General features: G+C 34.8%; 1 protein-coding gene across 9 annotated transcripts in view; it reads right to left on the bottom strand.

Moving 5' to 3' along the window:
* Window positions 1-19,281, bottom strand: part of Pcdh7 (protocadherin 7) — a 380,883-nt gene that overhangs the window by 299,482 nt on the left and 62,120 nt on the right. For 2 of the 9 annotated variants that reach the window (XR_010044640.1, XM_013149987.3), the window contains one exon: window positions 10,826-19,231. The exons of the other annotated variants lie outside the window; for them this stretch is intronic. Coding sequence is in view for 1 of the 2 variants with exons in the window: in XM_013149987.3 (XP_013005441.2) it covers window positions 19,154-19,231 (78 nt within the window). In the remaining variant the exon portion in view is untranslated. Of the gene's footprint in view, window positions 1-10,825; window positions 19,232-19,281 lie in introns of those variants that run through there. 9 annotated transcript variants of the gene reach the window in all.

Below are 19,281 nucleotides of genomic sequence, written 5' to 3'. Positions count from 1 at the left end.
AAAAAAAGGGAATTTGCATCACAGGTGCATGCAAAGGCAAACAGGAGTGAAACGGTGTCCCCAAATCAGAAAACACCTGAGACCACTGGGCAGGGGCAGAGTATGTGTTGCATATAACGTGTACCAGTCCGGCCCTTCTACTTGGGGCTCACTAGGCATCAAAGGCAGAAGTCAAGCAGGAGAACCAGTCTCTTGTGTGGATTCCCACAGAACCTCAATGCAGCTGTAGAAGAAAGCGAATGAATATTCATGAGCCCCCAAGGGGCCGTGGCTCAGAATGAAGGACAGGTGCAAGACTACAGATTGTCTCTCCCACAGATGAAATATCTCAGTATTCAGGTGAGTGAATAATATTCTTCTAATTTGGAATCCTGCATGATGATAATTATCTCAGCATCCAAGAAGAGATTAACTTTTACAAAAGAAATGTCATATTTTAAAAATTTCTTTAATTCTCCATGACAATACTTAACGATCTTTCATTTGGCCATCACAGAAACTGACTCCCAGGGAAACACAGTTTTGCTTAAGATCAGAGTTTCAATTTCATTTCCCTTTCTTTTGCTCAGTGAATGGACCTACGTATTCAGGCCTATGAATTTCACAGTGGGTAACTCAGAGAACTGGGGGTGAGGGTATTAGATAATTCTCTACAAATTATTAATTACGAACACTTGTTTTTGCTTTGATTTATTCAGATGATTGCTTTCATTTTGTTGAGTATATGTAGATGTACATCGCTACATCATTAATCCAATTTGCGTTTTTAAAAGCTTATATAGGCTTCTCTGAGAATGAAATAGGAGAGATAAGTTCTATTTTGCCAGACACATTTGTAAGCTTTTCAATAGTGACACAAATCTGAAAATTTCATAATTGCATATTTTCTTTTGGAGGACCAATCACCATTTTAATACAGAAACTGTTAATAGAATTAGCAGATGGGTGCTTTATTTGCTTTTAAAGAGGGTTACAAATAGCAGCAATTAGTCACTGATGAAGACCTCTAAGTCAAGAGGTTTTTCATAATTCAGCACCATGATAATTTTTGGTATCATCTGCAAAACAATAAATACAAAGACATTTGTAAAAGCAACATATGTCTTGACAATTTTCTAATTATCTGTGTATAAAATATTCAATTCTTCTGCACAGACGGAACTTTTCACATGACATATTTGCATGCTCAAGCATACAAAGATTACTAAAAATTAGAAAACCCATATTTCTACCATTTGTTTCTATCTGACTCCATCCAGTGAGAGCCCAGAAGTATACATATTTTTTTCCACAAAGGAGGTAACTGCTCATATGAAAAACAGGGGCAAGGATGTGTGATGAACTGAAAGCAGGATTCATTCACAAATAGCAACACAAATCAGACTCCACACTTTTCAGTGAAAATAAGACAGGAAAAATGCCAGATGGAAACTGGCCAAATGGTGTTCTTTTAGGAATTGTGCCCAAGTTATCCTGAAAGCAAACAAAAGAAAATCAGAGGGAAAGAGGGAGACCTGAGGAGGATGTCCTGAAAAAGCTTTTTGGCTCCAAGAGGCAGAAAACAATATTTAAACAGTTTAACCAGTTCATAGAAAAGTTGTTATTTTAGGCTAGGAAATGCAATTAATTATGGTGGACTTTCTGCAACGTTTGAGATTTACTGATTGTACACTAGCAAATCATTATTAATAGTTGTAATTAACCCATTTTCTGTGTGGTTGTTTAGTCATTCAGTATTGGTATGTCTTTATTCATCCAACAGTCAAAGAACATGTTTAGATTTCAGTCATCTTTTTCAGACCAACAGAAAGATGCTCCTGCATCCCCAGCTCTCCCTCCTATGGGGCCTAAGAAGATGTCTAGGTTACTGTAGACATCACAGAATCAACTAGGACTGCACATTTTTGCCCTGTTGTGAAGAAAGAAATCCAGATTGAGCCCTCTCCTGGTTGTCGAGAGTCTCCATAAATATAAGCACTTATCCTACATCTCAGTTTGGGATATACAAAATATTTGAAAGCTGCAAGCCTGGAGTTCTCCAACTGTTCCAGTGTCCTCAAATTTCCTTTTATACAAAAAAATGTGGACTATGACAATATACAGGGAGTTAGGCTAAATGTTCCTATTTAGTAAGAACCATTTGCTCCATCAACCAGATATTTGTGGCCTCACATTATGCATAGAAAGTCTAATTTTACATGCAAATCCTTAGCGACTATAAAGAGTGAGTTGGGGCTGCAAACATAGCATTATCTTTATATTCAATAAGTAAGGAACTGTTCTATTTCTGCAGTAGAATTTTCATGAATGCTGTTCATTCACACCTGTTATACCTTTTCACATTATTGTTAAAAATAGTAATTCATGAATGTTTCTCCATACTCGACGTCTTGATCCTAAGATTTATTACCAAAAATACATGCATTCTCATTTAACTATGTATCAATTCTTCAGAAATAATGATAAAATATACTCTTTATTTTTCTGCCCAAAACAAAAATGTGTGTGTGTCTTGGTTTTGCTTATATTTCATTTTGGGTAGTTTGGGGAACTATTGGTAAAACAATTAGCACCTTCTGAAACATTAACCTTGTTAACAAAATAATTTATAGTTCAAGTGAAGTAATGAAGTCCTGTTAAGCCTTAACATAGTCTACAGGTCATTTTAGCATTTCCTTCAGAGCTTTCAAATGTGTCAAAAATAATAACTCAATTTTTCCAAAAATGGAATTCTTATGAAAAACCTGGAGCTAAAGCAATTTCTCTTTCATTCACATTAACTTTTACACACACGAGGAGGATGGCTGGAGCTGCTTCCTAGCCCAGAATGCCCAAAGAAATAGCAGTAGCAGCTGTATCATCTAATAATCAAGCATATGACCAAGTACAACAAAAATAAAATTTAAGAAATATACTTGCCGTAACGTAAACAACCAAATTAAGGAAGTGAAACTCTGAAATAGATTCTTTTATTTTTCCAGGTATGAGAACGATCAATAGGAGAAAAGCAAGGTTGGGTCAGGGATTGTAGAGCCTAAGGAAAGCTACAGAAATTAGAAAACGGAAGATCAAGATGAAAGTGATGGGTGGTTAGGCTGTGTAAGGACTTCACACCTACAACAAGAACTGTATAATGAAGAGAGAAGGCAGACATGGGTAACCCGAGGGGAGAAAGTATTCAAAGCAAAAAGAATAACAAGTTCAAAAAAACTGGCGTGGGAAGTATTTTGCACCATATGAGTGGCATAAAACAAATCGCGGAGTGCTTTAATTTAGTGAATAATGCTGAGAGTCAAAGGGGTTGAGGCGCCCGGAAGCAGGCTATCACCCAGTAAGCATATGTAGACCTCTTTGAGAGTCCGGACTTCATTGTAACAGAAAGCCACTAGCAGATTTTAGATAGCAGAACATGTGTGTATTTGTATGTCAGAGAGACCCCCTACAGGGAGAACAGTACAATCAGAGACACAAAATCATGTTCATGTGTGGAACATGATTTAAAAGAGAAGATGGTGGAAGCGCTCAGATCTGATAAGTTTTGATATAAAGATAAAAGAAGTTACTGAAACATGCGAATAGTGTATAAGAAGAATGCGAGGATTTAGCTCAGTGGTGTAAGCGCCTGTCTGGCAAGTACAAGGTCATGAGTTCGATCCCCGGCACCAAAAAAAAGTATATAAGAGGAATGAGTACAATATGAACTCTGGGCTTTCACAGTAAGTAAACAACAGTACCACACATTCATATAAGAGAGGTTTATGCAAAGAATAGACTGGGACACGTCTTAGTCTACTGTTGCTACAACTGCGTACCAACCATAGACTCAGTAATTTAAAAAGAAAAATGGTTTATTCTGTCCCCAGGTTTGGAGGGTCAGTACTGACTGACCCTATCTGCCATGACCATTCTTGCTGCTTCATAATGAGGTATAGGGCAGCATGCAGCGAGGCCAACCAAACAAACTACTCAGATCATTCTTCTAAAGCCACACATGTAATCATGGGGAGATTTCCTGGGGATCTCATCTAATCCTTCTGTCTTCCAATGCCTCTGCTTCAGACATCATTAATCTATGACTCTGTAAACTCAGTTGTTACTCTTTTGACAATACACAACAGAAACAAATTTCAACAAGAGGTAATGAGGCCATTCTAATCAAAACAAGGTACTTGAAAAGAAAATCCTGGTTCCTCTTTTGCTTTATGTTTGTGATAACATTAATTACTCACATCTATTGAACACATATTCAGTGCCACGTATATTTTAAGTGCTTTGCAAATTTTTACTTATCATTCCCCATTAACAACCAATGAGGCAGTTCATTTTAGAGATAAGAAAACTAAAGTACATAGATTAACTAGCACTAGTCTATCAGCCAAATGACAAAGCCAAAGAGAATCTGGCATCAGTACTTATTACCTGACCCCTGTGTCAAAATGTTTTTGCCAATGGAGAAGCCAATGAGATGGACTGAATGAGGAGCCCAGAGGACAAACGTGAAAATAAGATACATACGAACAGAATCCTAGGGATGCCACATAGATTTAGGTACCTACTAGAAGAGGCATATGAGACCAAGAGATGCAGTGAGCAATAGAGGCGAAAGCCATTGAGTGCAAGTTTTCAGTGTCCAGATGAACGCAAAAAGTCAGAACTGATCTTCGGATTTAGCAAAAGGAAACGTGATTACCTTCTGAGAGCCACATGGAGAGGTTAGCTGCGTCAGAGACTTCTCTTCATGATTAGTTAGGCATTTCATATTCAAAATAGTTTACAGTACCACATGTTTAGATGCAGACCAACACAACCTAGCAAAGAGAGAAATTTATCCCTTGCAACAAATCATAGGCTGAACTATGACTTCATGCATGGATATTGTGTGCGATGAATTTTTAAGTTTTACTCACATAAATTTCACAACATACTAAACTGGCAATCATTTTCCTAACTCTGTGTAAAGGGAAAACGGACATTCTCCTAGACTTCATTTTTAAAAAAATCCTCGATGTTGTTCTACTACCTTAGTCAAATAAGACCTGTATTAACAAATTCCAAATAATCAAATCTCTAGCTATTGTCTAAATCTTCTCCTCCATAAATCCTTCATCAATTCACTTGAATAATTCGGCATCTGGTGTGTTATTGTTACTGTTTTATCATCTTTTTGTAGTTATATAAACATAGATAAATCTTTCCTTGATTTAACTTGAAAATTCTTTCACTTCTACACTTCCATAACATTTACATTCACTTCCCTGGTAATCCATCCATACCCATTGCTGCAAAACTGGCTATTTCTAAATGAGAAGCACTGCACTGCTACATCTAGAATTGTGACGTTGTCCCGTCTCATCACGTATCTCACTCACTCATGCCCACATGAGGCATTATAACCTCCACTGTTTTACCCTTCCCTTACTTAGCGGTCTCCAATCTTTCCTGGCTTGACTTCCACTCCCTCCAATTTTGATCCCCCGATAATCATTTTCAACACACTTTCATGGGTGCAATTGATTTCTTCCAGTCTTTGACCTTCTCTCACAGCTGCCTTGCCAATCCCATTACCAAATCAGTCCTGCCATCTGTTTGCTCTCCTCCTCCTCCTGGGCTGCCAAGAGTTCCTGGGAAAATTGAATAACCACGCTGATTGACTCTGCTGCAAATTTATGATTTCCCATGTCAGCTGAGCTCTCAGAGCTGCTCAGAAGCCCTATTACTCACCCCGACTTGGCTGGTCTCTCCATTCCACGGGGCAGCTGCTCTCACCACACCCTCCTCAAGTCCACACCCTCGCCCTCACTTCCCTCAACCCAAACACAAGATTCCACTCCCACTGCTGAGAACATTGAAGTCATCAGGCAGGAGCCCCTCTTTGCCCTTCTGTAGTTCCAAATATATCTGAATCATTACTCATCTGTACCTTATTCTGCACGTCAGGGTCCTTGTTCTGTCATCCATCTGACCTTTGGATATCAACCCTTGCTACACCTGTCAAGTTCGCTTCTCTGCTTTCTTTCTCATCCCCTAACTTCTTAATTTTCTTTCAACTCAGAAACCTCCTGAATTTCTCTATTTTGTTTAAAAAAGAAAAGAAAAGGGAAACAGTCTTTCCTCATTCAATTTACCATCAAACAGCTCTTTTCTGAAAAAAAAAAATTCTTGGCAAAAGGATTTACATCAACATATTATTTATTTAAGATTAGTTCCATAAGACTTGGTGCAATCGCTGTAACTGGTTTCTATGCTCCTGAAACTTTTAGGAATCACAGAAGGCAACTTTTTCTCATTTTTCACAAGGGCATGTTGGGGATTTGCTTTATTAAAGATTCTTTCATTTATTAAATTGATGGAATTCAGGCCCTTTGTTTAATTTACCTAGAATTCAGATCCCAGTCATTTCAGTTGGAGAAACATGGAACATTTTTATACTGCTATTCTGGACCCCTCTTTCTTTTGATAAGGACACCATGCCCTTACTTGAGCGAATTACACTGCATGAAGGTAGTGTAGTAGGTCTGTTATTCAAAGAATGCTGTCCTCCTCTACATGGAAGGTCAGCAGTAGGAGATTTCGGCTTCCTTCTCTAATGATCACAGTGATTAAATACATTGATATAACTGGGTTTAACTCATTCTAGCAGCAATGTTTGTAAATGACAGTGTATGAGTTCCTGCTTATCTCAGAATTTATTTCTATCTCTGGCATTAGAATAAATCTTTCCTTTCCGGAACATGTTCTTTCATCCTCCACCTTGAGAGTTCCATATGGTTTATAAAGCTTTCTGTTTTAAAACATTAAGTTATGGACTTGGTTCCTATTGCTTTAAAAAGTGTGTTATTTTAGTTAAATGAGACAGTTTGCATACCCTTTGTTCGAAGCTAAGAGCCTACTAAGGGTTGTTTTTGATAACCTCAGGATTTTGCTTGTGATTTCTTGTCTAGTTAAAATGTCTCTTTCTTCCTTCTTAGATTAAGGAAACTCTCACTTATTACAAAATGCAACTGAAGGTTTCTTTCATCATTAAACTTTTCCAAAGTATCTTCCCTTTTCACCTTTATCTCCATCTTCCTAGAAAGCTTATTATATAAATTTAAATTTCTGTACAGTTAATTGCTCAATAGTACAAACAATATACTTTCCATATTTATACTCTCAGCAATAAGCCCAATTCCTGGATTAAAGCAATAATAGTACAGTTATTGTTAATTATAGCCTTTTTGTAATCATCAGGCTAGAACATACACATGTAAGTAAATAAACATATATTTCCGTGTGTCTATATGTAAAACAAATGCATAAGCAAATATGTATTATTTGTAAATATATGCATTTATACATCATATGCATACTGCATGCATATGTGCAAAATACTGTAGTGCCTTTATAATCTTATTCCCTTCATTAGCGCTTTAGTCAACTCAGTTCATGACTCAGAACACTAACATTAATATTAATATTCTTGGTATAGTTTACCTATGATATCAATATAAGTACACTCAGAATTCCCAAATCAAGAATTGGAACTGTTCTAAATTGCATAATGATAACAAGTTCTATCACTATGACATAGCACATTATGACTTACCATAATAATAATCTTTAAAGAATTTGTATTTCTAAGTAAATTTTGATAAAGAATGCTTTTAATTTTTTCCATAAAACAAAAGGTTTGATTTGTCACATAATACCTAAGAGCAATGCTTAGGAAATGAGGGTATTCCTACTGAACCCTATCAAAATAATTAAAACTCCAAATAAATATATAATCAAAAAACCTACATGATAAAATATACTGCATTTGATTTTACATAAATCATGCTCTTTGGCAACTATACATTATGAGTATTAATGTTTCTCTATAGAGCCTTCAGTTTAGTATTATTGCATATGTATGTAACCTCTGCATTATATATAATATTAACAGTGTCTTCAGCAATAAAAAACATTACAGGGCACCTCTTTTGAAAAATGTAACAATATAAGTAACACATTAATCTTTATTCACAGATCAAAGCTTCTAAATTCTTAAAGCACTAGATATCTCTAGGATGGCATAGGCCCTTCCAGCTCTAAGAGATTGAAAGTGAATTTCAAGTTGACTACAAGTCAAAGACCAGACATAAAACACCCACAGGGAAAGCATTTCATCTGTCAGAACAGCTTTTAATTGGAATTAAAGGTGGAAAAAAAAAGATGGCAGAAACAAGTGACTCCATGGACTGCGTCTACAATACTGATGATCCTTAAAAATGTTCCTGTCCTGAAAGTACTAGATCTCTCTTCCTACAAATGAGACTTCATGAATTACTTTATTCTTTCACACAAAAATAGTAATTTTTATAATCTACAGGACTGTGAAAATCCTTGTCACTCATGCCACAAAACCATTTTTTTAATCAAGAAACACAAAAGACAAATTACTTGAAAATAATTTATTAATGCCAAATTAAAAAAAAATTAAAAACTACATCTGGACACAATCTGAAAAAAATCAGCCTATTTCTTAAAACAAAAATCAGCATACAAACTGAACAGTAAATTCAAACAATGACAGAAGTAGAAATGAGATTTCAAAGTCTTTGTAAATGAGGATTCTTTAACCTCCAGACAGCCCACAAGGCATGTAATGTCTTCTTTGAAATTATAGCATAATATTACTAGAGCATAGAAGTTTTTACATTAAAATTATGTTTTATATATATATATATGTGTGTGTGTGTGTGTGTGTGTGTATCTCCAAAATATCACATGGATTAGCCATATAATTATGTAAAAATAGTTCAAGTTTAATCTATATTCAAAGAATGGCTCTAGCTCAATGGATTTTTGAACTTATGCATTGATGTGGGGTTTTGTTATTAACTACACATATACCTGTACTACAAAAGGAATCTTGACTGCCAAATACTGCATTGGTGCCTAGAAATGGCTAAAGGTCATATCTTCAACTGCTTATCCTACATAAAATCTGCTCACTAGTGCCATTCTGTAATCTAAAAAGAAATATGTCTCATCTAAGCATCCAACACAAAATCCTTTCCGGTTGTTTATTTTTTCTTTCTATATTGGTTTATCTGTCTCCTCTGCCTTAAAGATTATTTCCCTATTCATAAGCAACACTTTTTGCCTTTAAAGACCGTTACTGTCTGATTCCCACTTCTTCCAAATTCAGGTTGAACCTCTTTGTCATAATGCAGTAAATCTTGAGTGTTAGAGAAGGATGTGAGCATCAACAGAGTTCATGTGATTTGTGCTATGATGTGTGTGCACATATCTCATTAACAGTGTTGCTCATCATGTATTAGATTCTAGGGATATAATATTAACCACACAATGTATTACAGCAACTACATAAATAATTATCAAGTGAATGAAATTTATACATTTTATTCAATGCCACAGAAAGTACATGCATTATGCATGTTTAGTATAGAATGAATGTATCCATTGTTTAGTGCGCATCTTCTATAAGCAAAGTTCTCTGCTAAGAACAATGGAAGGGTGACAGTCAAATGTGAACCATACATGGAAATTCCTAGTGAAGACATATATTAAAGAAATAACACATGTGTACATTTTCATGCACAATCATTAAATTTAAGGAGCTCTGGATATCACACAGAAAAAGGTAACTGAAAATTAAGCACTAACAAATTGGGAAAAACGTAATAAAAGATTGAAGCATGAAAAGTAAGATTTGGTGATTTACAATTTGGAAAGACAAAGACTTCTAGCAGATGTGGCTTATAGTGAACTGGCAGGAATGAATAAAATGAGCAAAGGTTCTTGAAAATTGTGAAGCTAGAGCATAGATTTCATGCAAATAATGAATAGAAACTGCAAATGGCAGAGAGAGTTTAGAACCGGGCAAACATGATTCTAATTAAGAAATCTGAAGTTTATTAGAAACGAAGCACCACTAGATGCATCAGGAGTATGTTGTTCTATACTTGCAAGACACTGGGATAATAGCACATAAAACAGGTAGGTGGACTAACCTTCTAGGTGATACCAGACTATTGTGGGTAATTTTTCCACAAACTTTAAAATCAGTGCAAATTGTGCACTTCTCAATTATGCCTAATTATGATCTATTATACTTCGTGTTCTTAATCATTAGTGATTTAGTACATACAGTATTCTTGCTTTTCTAAATATATATTTTATCATATAATGTACTAGATGACACAGTAAGTGGAATGAAAGATAATAACAGTGATCAGAGTATGTCATTTCAAATTCAGAATACAAAAAATGTAATAGTGGCTCCTACAGAAGACTGTTCATCCCTACCACCATCTGCATGGTAAGTATAAAGGTCCAACTATAGCACATCTTTAAAATTCAAGGTAATGGAAAATGTTGAGGGAAAATATGTGAATAAAGCTGAAATAAAACATTCTCTAAAGTCAGTTAAACCAAGTTGATTGGTTTCAAAGAAAAAGATGCAGAGACAGCAGAAGGTAGAATGTCATTGTGTTAAAAGTGCTTAACAACTTGACATTTTTTGACTAATGAAATTCCAAATAAGAAAGGAAGGAAGGAAGGGAGCCAAGACACAGGGTGTGGCTCAGTGGAAGAGCTGCTGCTTAGTGTGTGCAAAGCCTTGGATTCAACTGCAATTGCTGGTAGAGGGAAAAAATAAAGTTAGGGTGCAAATATGAACTTACCTAATTGCTTTCCTGAAGTCTAGAAGAATACACATGCACATACATACATACATACATACATACATACATACATATAGCTCTTATCTATAGTCTTAGATGTTTGTTTTAATTCAGTATCTAAGTTCAAAGAAGTCCTCAAGAAAACAGTTCAAATATGAGTTGATCACTGATCATTTTTATTACATTCTAATGTACATACATTAGCACTTCTTATATGCATGCTCTAAACAATTTCAAAACATGCCTTTTCCAAAGTCATGCAAAACAGCAAGCTCAGTGTCAAGGCTGTAAAGGCTACTCCAACAAATCATTTCAAGACTTAAAACATTGAAGAAAATTAATATTTTTAAGATGGACATATCTGTATTTCAAATTCAAGCCACGCTTATAATCAATGTAAGAACTTTGGAAAACATAGGTGCTTGTGTTTAATAGCTGATGTCACTTAGAGGCACTTACAGTATGACAGGCACTGTTGTGTATTGCTTTCTGAAAGCGTAGCTCCACTAGACAGTAGTTCTGTGACCTATGTCACATTTCCAAATCTTTCTTTAATAACAGCTATTATTTACAATTGCTCACTTTATATCAGGGTTGTACGCTAATTTACACATGATACATTACCAGAACCATGCTTCCTAATAATGTTATAACAGTGTGCTATAGTTCATTTAAGCAAGAGAAATTAAGAAACTTGGCCAATATTATTGGCCAATATTATTCAGACTGATTCATAACTCATGCACCAAACACTTCATCTTTTAGCAAGTATGCATCTTTCAATTCTGTACTTCCAAAAGACTGTCAAGGAAGGACAAGACACAGTAATTTAAGTCCTGTGGACAGTGAACAAATGCAAATCGAAAAATCACTCTCATATCAAGTCACTGTCCAGTAACACTGGACCAAAACTTAACAGCATAAAACTAAAAAGAATTTAAATATAAATTTCTTTGTGTTTGTCTCAAAATAAATGCTTGCTAAGCAATTTTTATATCAGAATTTCACATTTATCTTCATTTCAGGAAATGGAACTTCCAACTAATTACATGACACCAATTAAAAATCCATTATACTGATATACTTATTATGTCATTATCAAAAATTCCCTATAAACAAAAATGTAACCTTTTGAACGAACATATTTCATAAAGAAAAGACAGGAAAATATAAATGACTTTGTTCTTACAGAGTTTTACATAAATATGAATTTGGGTTCCTCAAATAAGTAGTTCTTTGTACAACTAATTATCATTAAGTTACATAATAACCCCAGTAACATTTCTAATTGCATCTATACAATAACTGATAAAAGCTGTGGAACAATTGTGAGAGAAAAAAAGAGTCCTCTGTGTACCTCCTACATGACACAGACTCAAAGTAAAGTCATAGCTTAATTACACAATCATAGAAGGAGAAGCCAACAGCATCTAGTGACAGTGAAAGCGATCTCTGCAGAATTAGATATTAGTTAGAGACTTAAAGTAATTTATTCTTTGTCTGTTTTCAATTGAGAGAAGTGTAAAATGAAAACACATCTCCAAACTGTGTGCAACATTTCATAGCTTAATATACACAATTATACTGCCCAGCTGTTACGCTGTTTTGAAAAGGAAGAACCCATCTTCTGGCAGATGATCTCTTTGGCCCAGCCAAAGCATGCATGCCATGTAATAAAGACGGCATGTATAATATGAATATGTTCTCGATGGGGAAGGGAGAGGGGATGGAAGAATGCTTTCATGTCATGCGCATGAGAAATTAGCTCTAGGACACATTTTCCCCGCCTTAGGCCTATCCAAAGGCAGAGTTCTATTGTGATTCTCCAGAATGATATCCTTTGTAAGTCATTTCAATGGCTCTTAATAGAATTCTATGAATTACATTATATATTCAAAAATATAATTACCCGCATTCATATATTTGATGTTTGCTCCCAAAATAGTAAAAGATACTTTTGTTTAAAAATCTAAGTGAATTTTTTAGGCACCAATGGTCACTTGAGATTCAAAATATAGTTCATTTAATTCTATTGCACAATAGTTATGGGGTATGCTTTTAATTTCTGGAAGGAATTTTTAAACTATCTGCTCTGGATTCAAAAAATTTCCATATGTACATTCTCTTCTTTTAAAATAAAGAGTTGCTCCTCACTCTGGTGACATATGACATAGCCATCAACAGTTCTAAAACTGTCTTTTTTTTTTTTTTTTTAACTTCTTTATTAAACCTACTGGGAGCACCAATGGCTTAGATCACTACCTGAAACATCATGTTAATTAAAGAACTAATTAACTGGTCTAAGAAATATTGCATGAAATGGACGGCTGTACTTCTTTGTTTTCTGTGTGTATGTGTCACTTCCATTTGGTAACCACTAATTTAGAATCGTGTAATCATGCTTTTTAATCCAAATGTTAATCTCAGCTGACAAGACCACATGATTACTCAGCCCAGTGTAAGACACAGATTACATTTTTGGTTACCATTAAAAATGGGGAATTAAAAATAAAAGCTCCTGTGTTTTTAGAGCCCATGGTATTCATTTGAACACAATCTGTAAAGTCAGAATAACTGGAAGTCTGCCTCACAAACACTTCAGGAGCGTTTCACACTAAATAGCGACACATTTAAGTGTCTATTCTTCAAAAAAATTATAAAAAAGACCTACATGAAAAATTTCTCTGTATCCTGAGTAATAACAATGTCTTTCTATAACACATAATTTACTCAGTTATATAACTCACTATCAGATTTTCAACCCAATTTTGGGTTCAAACTGACATAAATTTTTATTTAATAAATACACAAGTTTTTTTAAGTAAACCAAAAAAAGTTATCACATTGGCACTCAGCCCATTCGTAGTACATTATCAGGAGGCAGCCACCTTCTGATCTTTCTGGAATGCACATACCGAATGTCTGGTTCTTTCATGAGCCTGAATAAATAAGAGGGGGGAAAATAACTTGTTGACCCTCCAGTTACAGAGAACAGAAAGATTAAAGACCTGGATCCCCCTCAGCTCCTGCTGAGACAGAATTTTCACAGACACAATTGAGCAGTAACAGAGAACAAGATGAGCTGTACCTGATTTCACAGCTCCAGTCTTTTAAAATAGGAAATGACCGTCCTTTCCCGAACAGGATATAAGCTGGACGATATTCATTTTTAATCACATGAATTTTAACTTTTCAGTAGGAATCCACATAAAATCAGCATAAAGATAAGCTATTCGGTGGTATTAACAATAAAAATAGAGTACTCAGATTTTTCATTAAAAAATAAATGTAAATGAAATTAGTGGGCTAACAAAATTCTGAAGTTGATTTTGCATTTCTTAGATGTTTAGTGCTAAGCTGAGATATGAATTTGAACCAGAAGATTATGAATTACCAAAGCCACAGAACTATATATGAGGACCCTATTTTCAATCCAGAAGTGTTAATTAATATATAATGTTTTAACAGTGGTTTCAAATAGGCAAAACTGATGGCAACTGTGGTTTGTTTTACCCTTGCTAGTATACATGCTAGCTAATCACTATGTTTCAAATAAAAATCACTGACTTTTCAGATACTAAATGTTAATTTAACTCAGCAAACCTTTGCTTTGGTTCCATTTCATACAATTAAGACCATATCATCAGGGGCTGGGGATTTAGCTCAGCGGCATAAGCGCCTGCCTGGCAAGCAGGCAGCCATGAGTTTGATCCCTGGTACCGATAAAAACGAAAAAGACAAAAAAAAAAAAAAAAAAAAAAAAAAGACCATATCATCTAAGATCCAAAGCATATTTGATCCTTAATGCGTTTGAAAATAAAGTCTCATCTGATACTATAAACAATTATTAAATATTTGTCAATAATAACAACCACTCGTTTTTTCACTGATCACCATAATCAACATTATCCTTAATTTCCATGGGAATTTAACAAAAAAAAAAAATGTATTACAGCAAATCAGAGCCTGAAGAAATTTCCCAGAGAACCTGTATCTGTCCAAGCTTCTGAGTTTTAAACCATAATGTATGGATAATAATGAAAATTTGATTTTCCCATTTCCATAAGTGTTTTCAATTCACCTTGCGACAGTGACACTGGTCTGTCTGATGCCATGAATATCTGCCAGCAACCACTCTACCCGGTCCTTATGTCCGTTATAAACAATAAAAAATTGATAATGGCCAACATTTATTGGATTCTTCTTATGCCAGCCACACACTGATTGCATTAATTTCATTTAATGATCACAGCTAAACTGTGAATTTGACTCTGCAATTAACTTTATATTACATATGAAGAAATGGATTCAGGAAGATGCAATTTGTCCCAAGGTCACCATTTTGTGAATGTGTGAATTACAGTTCAAACCCAAGCAGCCTGGCTCCCAAACACTGTACTCTTATTTCCTGTTTTCCTGCTAACTGAGGCATGTGACTTTGGAACACCTTGCACTTGTGTCTTAACTAGCTTATAAACTCTCCTTGTCAGTTGCTATTTCCTTCCGTCCTCTTCGATTCTAGCAGTAAAATCTCCATTTTCAATGAAATTACTATACATATTTATAATATTTGTTGAACCCACAAACCAAGTGAATTGAAGAATAGTTTTTCTTTTTTCCTGTCTACAATATTTAAAGTCAACTTTTACACCAGCTTCCATTTTATGCAATACATCTATGTGCTAGATCCTTTGAATATCTGCACATCTAAGTCAGGAAGGTTGGTAACATTTTGATCAGCTTGCTGATGCGTGACCGAAAGAACAAATAATTCATCCCTCTTTCCCCAAACAATTTCAGAACCTAACTTGTATTGCCATTTATATTGATGTTTGTCATCAAAGCTGGATAGCTCTGTGTTGAGTGTGACTTCTAGGAGGAGACTGGGAGGAGTTCAAAGCCCAGTTCCACCTCTGGCTAATAGGTACTGAAACGCTGTGCTTCATTTCCTCACATGTAAGATGGGTATCATGACAATAGTGATACCTGCTTCATGAGGATGATAAGAATATTGAATCAAGCGACTCAATTATTGCCTACATAGAGCTGACTCTCAGTAACATCAGTTTAAAAAGTGAGAGAAATACTAACAATAGTTCAACTCATTCATATTGATCAAAACTGGGAAGCAAAATAATAGCAGTCAAAATAATAGCTACAATTCAAAGCAAATGTCTTAATCCTCAAAATGTTTTATAATGTATTTTATATTTTCTTAACAAGTTCCTTCTGATGAAAATCTAAGGATAGATTCTGAACACGGCTTTTCAATTGGCAATTCTCATTCCCAGTTGCTTCAATACTTTCAATAGCTATCTTTTCTTGACCCAGGGTTAGTCACAAATAGAGGCAAGAAGAAAGTGTAGAAGATTTTTAGAATAGTGGAGCGTGGGAAAGGCTGTCTCCAACTATGCCATGTAAGCATCTGATCTTGTAAAGTCAAAAATGGATGTGACAAATTTAGACTTTATATTCTAAATTAGTTCTTTAAGTGACTGTAAATTTAATTAAATAAAAATGTTCATTGTGATCAATTTTCTAAATAAGAACCCCTGATGATTATGCACACTACCTGGGAAACTGTGAAACTGACAATAATTTGCAAGTCACTATGCTGAAACAAATGTATATACATACGCATTTATTATATACCCTATATATATAACATATATATGTACATTTATTTATGTGAATGTTTTATATATGTACTCATATATTTAAATATGTATATATGTGTTTTCATTTTGCTTCTGACGGTTTTCCTGGCATTCAATGGTTGGAGTAGTAGCAGGAAACTAAAATAGAAATGCCATTTTTTGTGTCAGGTACTTTGAGACTAAACATTAATCGTGAAATTATAACAGTCACAACACTTCTCTGCCTGTTGCTTCTCCTAAGCACGGAATTACCATTAGATGAAAGAGCCTACAGCACAAACATCAGGGGCTAGTGTTTGCTTCTCCTCTGAACTCAACTGAGCTGATCCAAGTCCAGAAATGTCTTTGAAGTTATGGAGACCTTCATGTGCTGATCAATCCTCGGGGGAGGGGAAAGAACAAGAAAAACTGGTTCTCTTATTTCATATTCTGACAGGGAATACCAAAGGAGAACAAAAATGTTTTCTCTTTTGCAAACAGAACGATTTTGTAGTTTCATGCTGCTTGTTTCATTTAACTTAGGGGGATCTACAAATTCCCTAGAACATGATTGTTTATGCCTGGGTATATATTTCCGTTAGGGTAAATGAAGAGCACAGAAGTAATAACTGTGAACTCATAGTCTCCCTTAGTGTTACCGCATGGATTGTGCTTTGGGTCAAGTTAGCTGGAAGCGACACATGATTTTCTTAACATTGTTAATCAGAATTGATTATTAATGCAATTAATGTTAGATAACATTTTGTAGTATTTCTAATGTACCAATGCCTTAGAACTTAATTGAAAATACCTTAAAATTGAAAGCTAAATCCAAAACTCCCTTGAGGTCTGTGTACCCAAAAACTTCAAATGTGTCCCTCAGGTCTGGTTGTTAAGTAACCTGTCAGGCATTGTTTTTAGACTCTCTCAAATTTCTCCATCAACCCTTTTCTCTTATTGTATTATCTATGCTCTTGTTCTCAACTTGGAAATAAAGAGGATATAGTCTAAAGACAAGCAATGTAAACACATGTTACATCTCATCATAGTTGAAGAGACTATTAAAGTAGGAAATATAGCCTTCTTATAGTTTTATTATTTTGATCACAGAAAATATTCAATACAATAGAATCATACAGTTTATAGACATTGTTTATAATACCAGCATGAATAAAGACAAAAATCCCTGTAATATTATAGATAGGATACCAACTGCAATTGATTGTCACATAGAAGAAGAGGTAAAAATTTCAACTATAAAGCTAATTAAAAAAGAAATCATTACAAATATCAGAGAACAACAGTTTCAAAATTATTATGGCACATGGTGACTACAAAAAATAGTTCAATCTGTTTCAAATATTCACTATCTTATCTCAATAACATATGATTTTCTTGCTATATAATTTATATTAAATAAAAGTTTGGGAGAACACATGTTACTTGTTGGTAGGACCAAAATGTTAGTTAAAAAATAGATACTTCCCCAGCTCATCTATAACAGCATCCAAGATTCATTCACATCTTTTCATTAAGCAAAGCAGGCTGACAGATGATAATACGACTTTTCAACTGTCTGTACACTGATTTCATGAGCCTGCTCTCATTATTTTCAGACACGGGTACCATCTTAATTTAAAAGGCTCAATTGCATTAAATATTATATTTAATTGGAATATTTTTGCAGCAGTCATTCTATTTTAGAATTGCTTCCTTTGTGAATAATAATCTTTAATAATAACAGAGATGAAATGGCTTAAGACAGTTTACTCAACCTCTTTACATTCTAGGTAACAAACCAAAGTGCATTAAATTTTACCACCTTTCACTTACACACACACACACACACACACACACACACACACACACACACACAAATGCAGACACATACATTCACATCCATACAAAAATTTTGCTTTCTATTTATACAGCATCTTCAGCTAAGCAAGTAGCTATAATGCAAAGAGGTACATCCTGCATGCAATTCACCATTAACAAAATAATAAAGGCCCTCCTCTATATTCATAATGCATAGGACCACAAATTTAAAAGGCCAGTTTCCTACTGCTATGATGGCCATACATTCCTGGAACACTTGTGTGGTTAATCTTAAATTCAATCAGAAATTGTATAAAATTCCTGGGTGATATACTGGGACCTATCATTCTGATTTTATAACATAATAAATTACATTTCAACACATATTAGAATGGCCTCAATTTTATTTCTTCTCATGTCCACTGGTTTCTCACCCTCCCTGATCAGCAGTAGTGTTTCTTTTTAGTGCTTTTTGGATAGTACTGAATGTTTAGTTTTCTTAGATTTGGTCCTGAGGTATACATTTCCATTTTCTTTGTTGATCTAGCACAGGCTCAGGTGATTCCTACATATACATCCAGTAAGTTCAAGCAAGGAAAATAAAATCATATCTACATTTATCACCACATTATTGACTACAAACAGGAACAGGGTGCATATCTCCAATCTCTGCTTGGGTTCATTCAAGTGCAAACTGAAGAAAAAGGATGTCCTGTTCTTCTTTTCAGACTCCTGAGCATGGTGATATCTGATTCTGTTTCTCCACAGTAATTGATAAGATTGCAAAACCTCTCTCACATCCCTCTTTTATTCCATATTGAGAGCTTGATTTTCTTTCATTTGTTTGCAAAGTATAGTTTGATTCCTTTGTGCAAAGATCTATTTTAAAGCCATTTTTGTTTCCTTCAAAATCAGGGCTTTGTTTTAATTAGGTAGTCATCCAGCCCCTTGAAAATCCTTTTCTTTTTACACAAGATAAATCCAAGTCTATTAGGATCCAACATATTGAGTTGGAATATGGCATGTATTTCACTTACGAGCATATACATTCATTTTACAGGATTCCTCAATGTAGCCAGGGGATTTCGTGGTCTGCACTGTATCCACCTACAAAAAATACAAAAATATATGTCTGCTTTACAGGGATGTGAGTAGGG

Source organism: Cavia porcellus, unplaced genomic scaffold (assembly GCF_034190915.1).
Source record: "Cavia porcellus strain 051 isolate PalLab524CR breed Dunkin Hartley unplaced genomic scaffold, mCavPor4.1 scaffold_30, whole genome shotgun sequence".
In the NCBI taxonomy this organism is placed as follows: Eukaryota; Metazoa; Chordata; class Mammalia; order Rodentia; family Caviidae; genus Cavia; species Cavia porcellus.
Note: the sequence above shows the minus strand (reverse complement) of the source record. Positions and strands in the feature narration are given on the sequence as shown.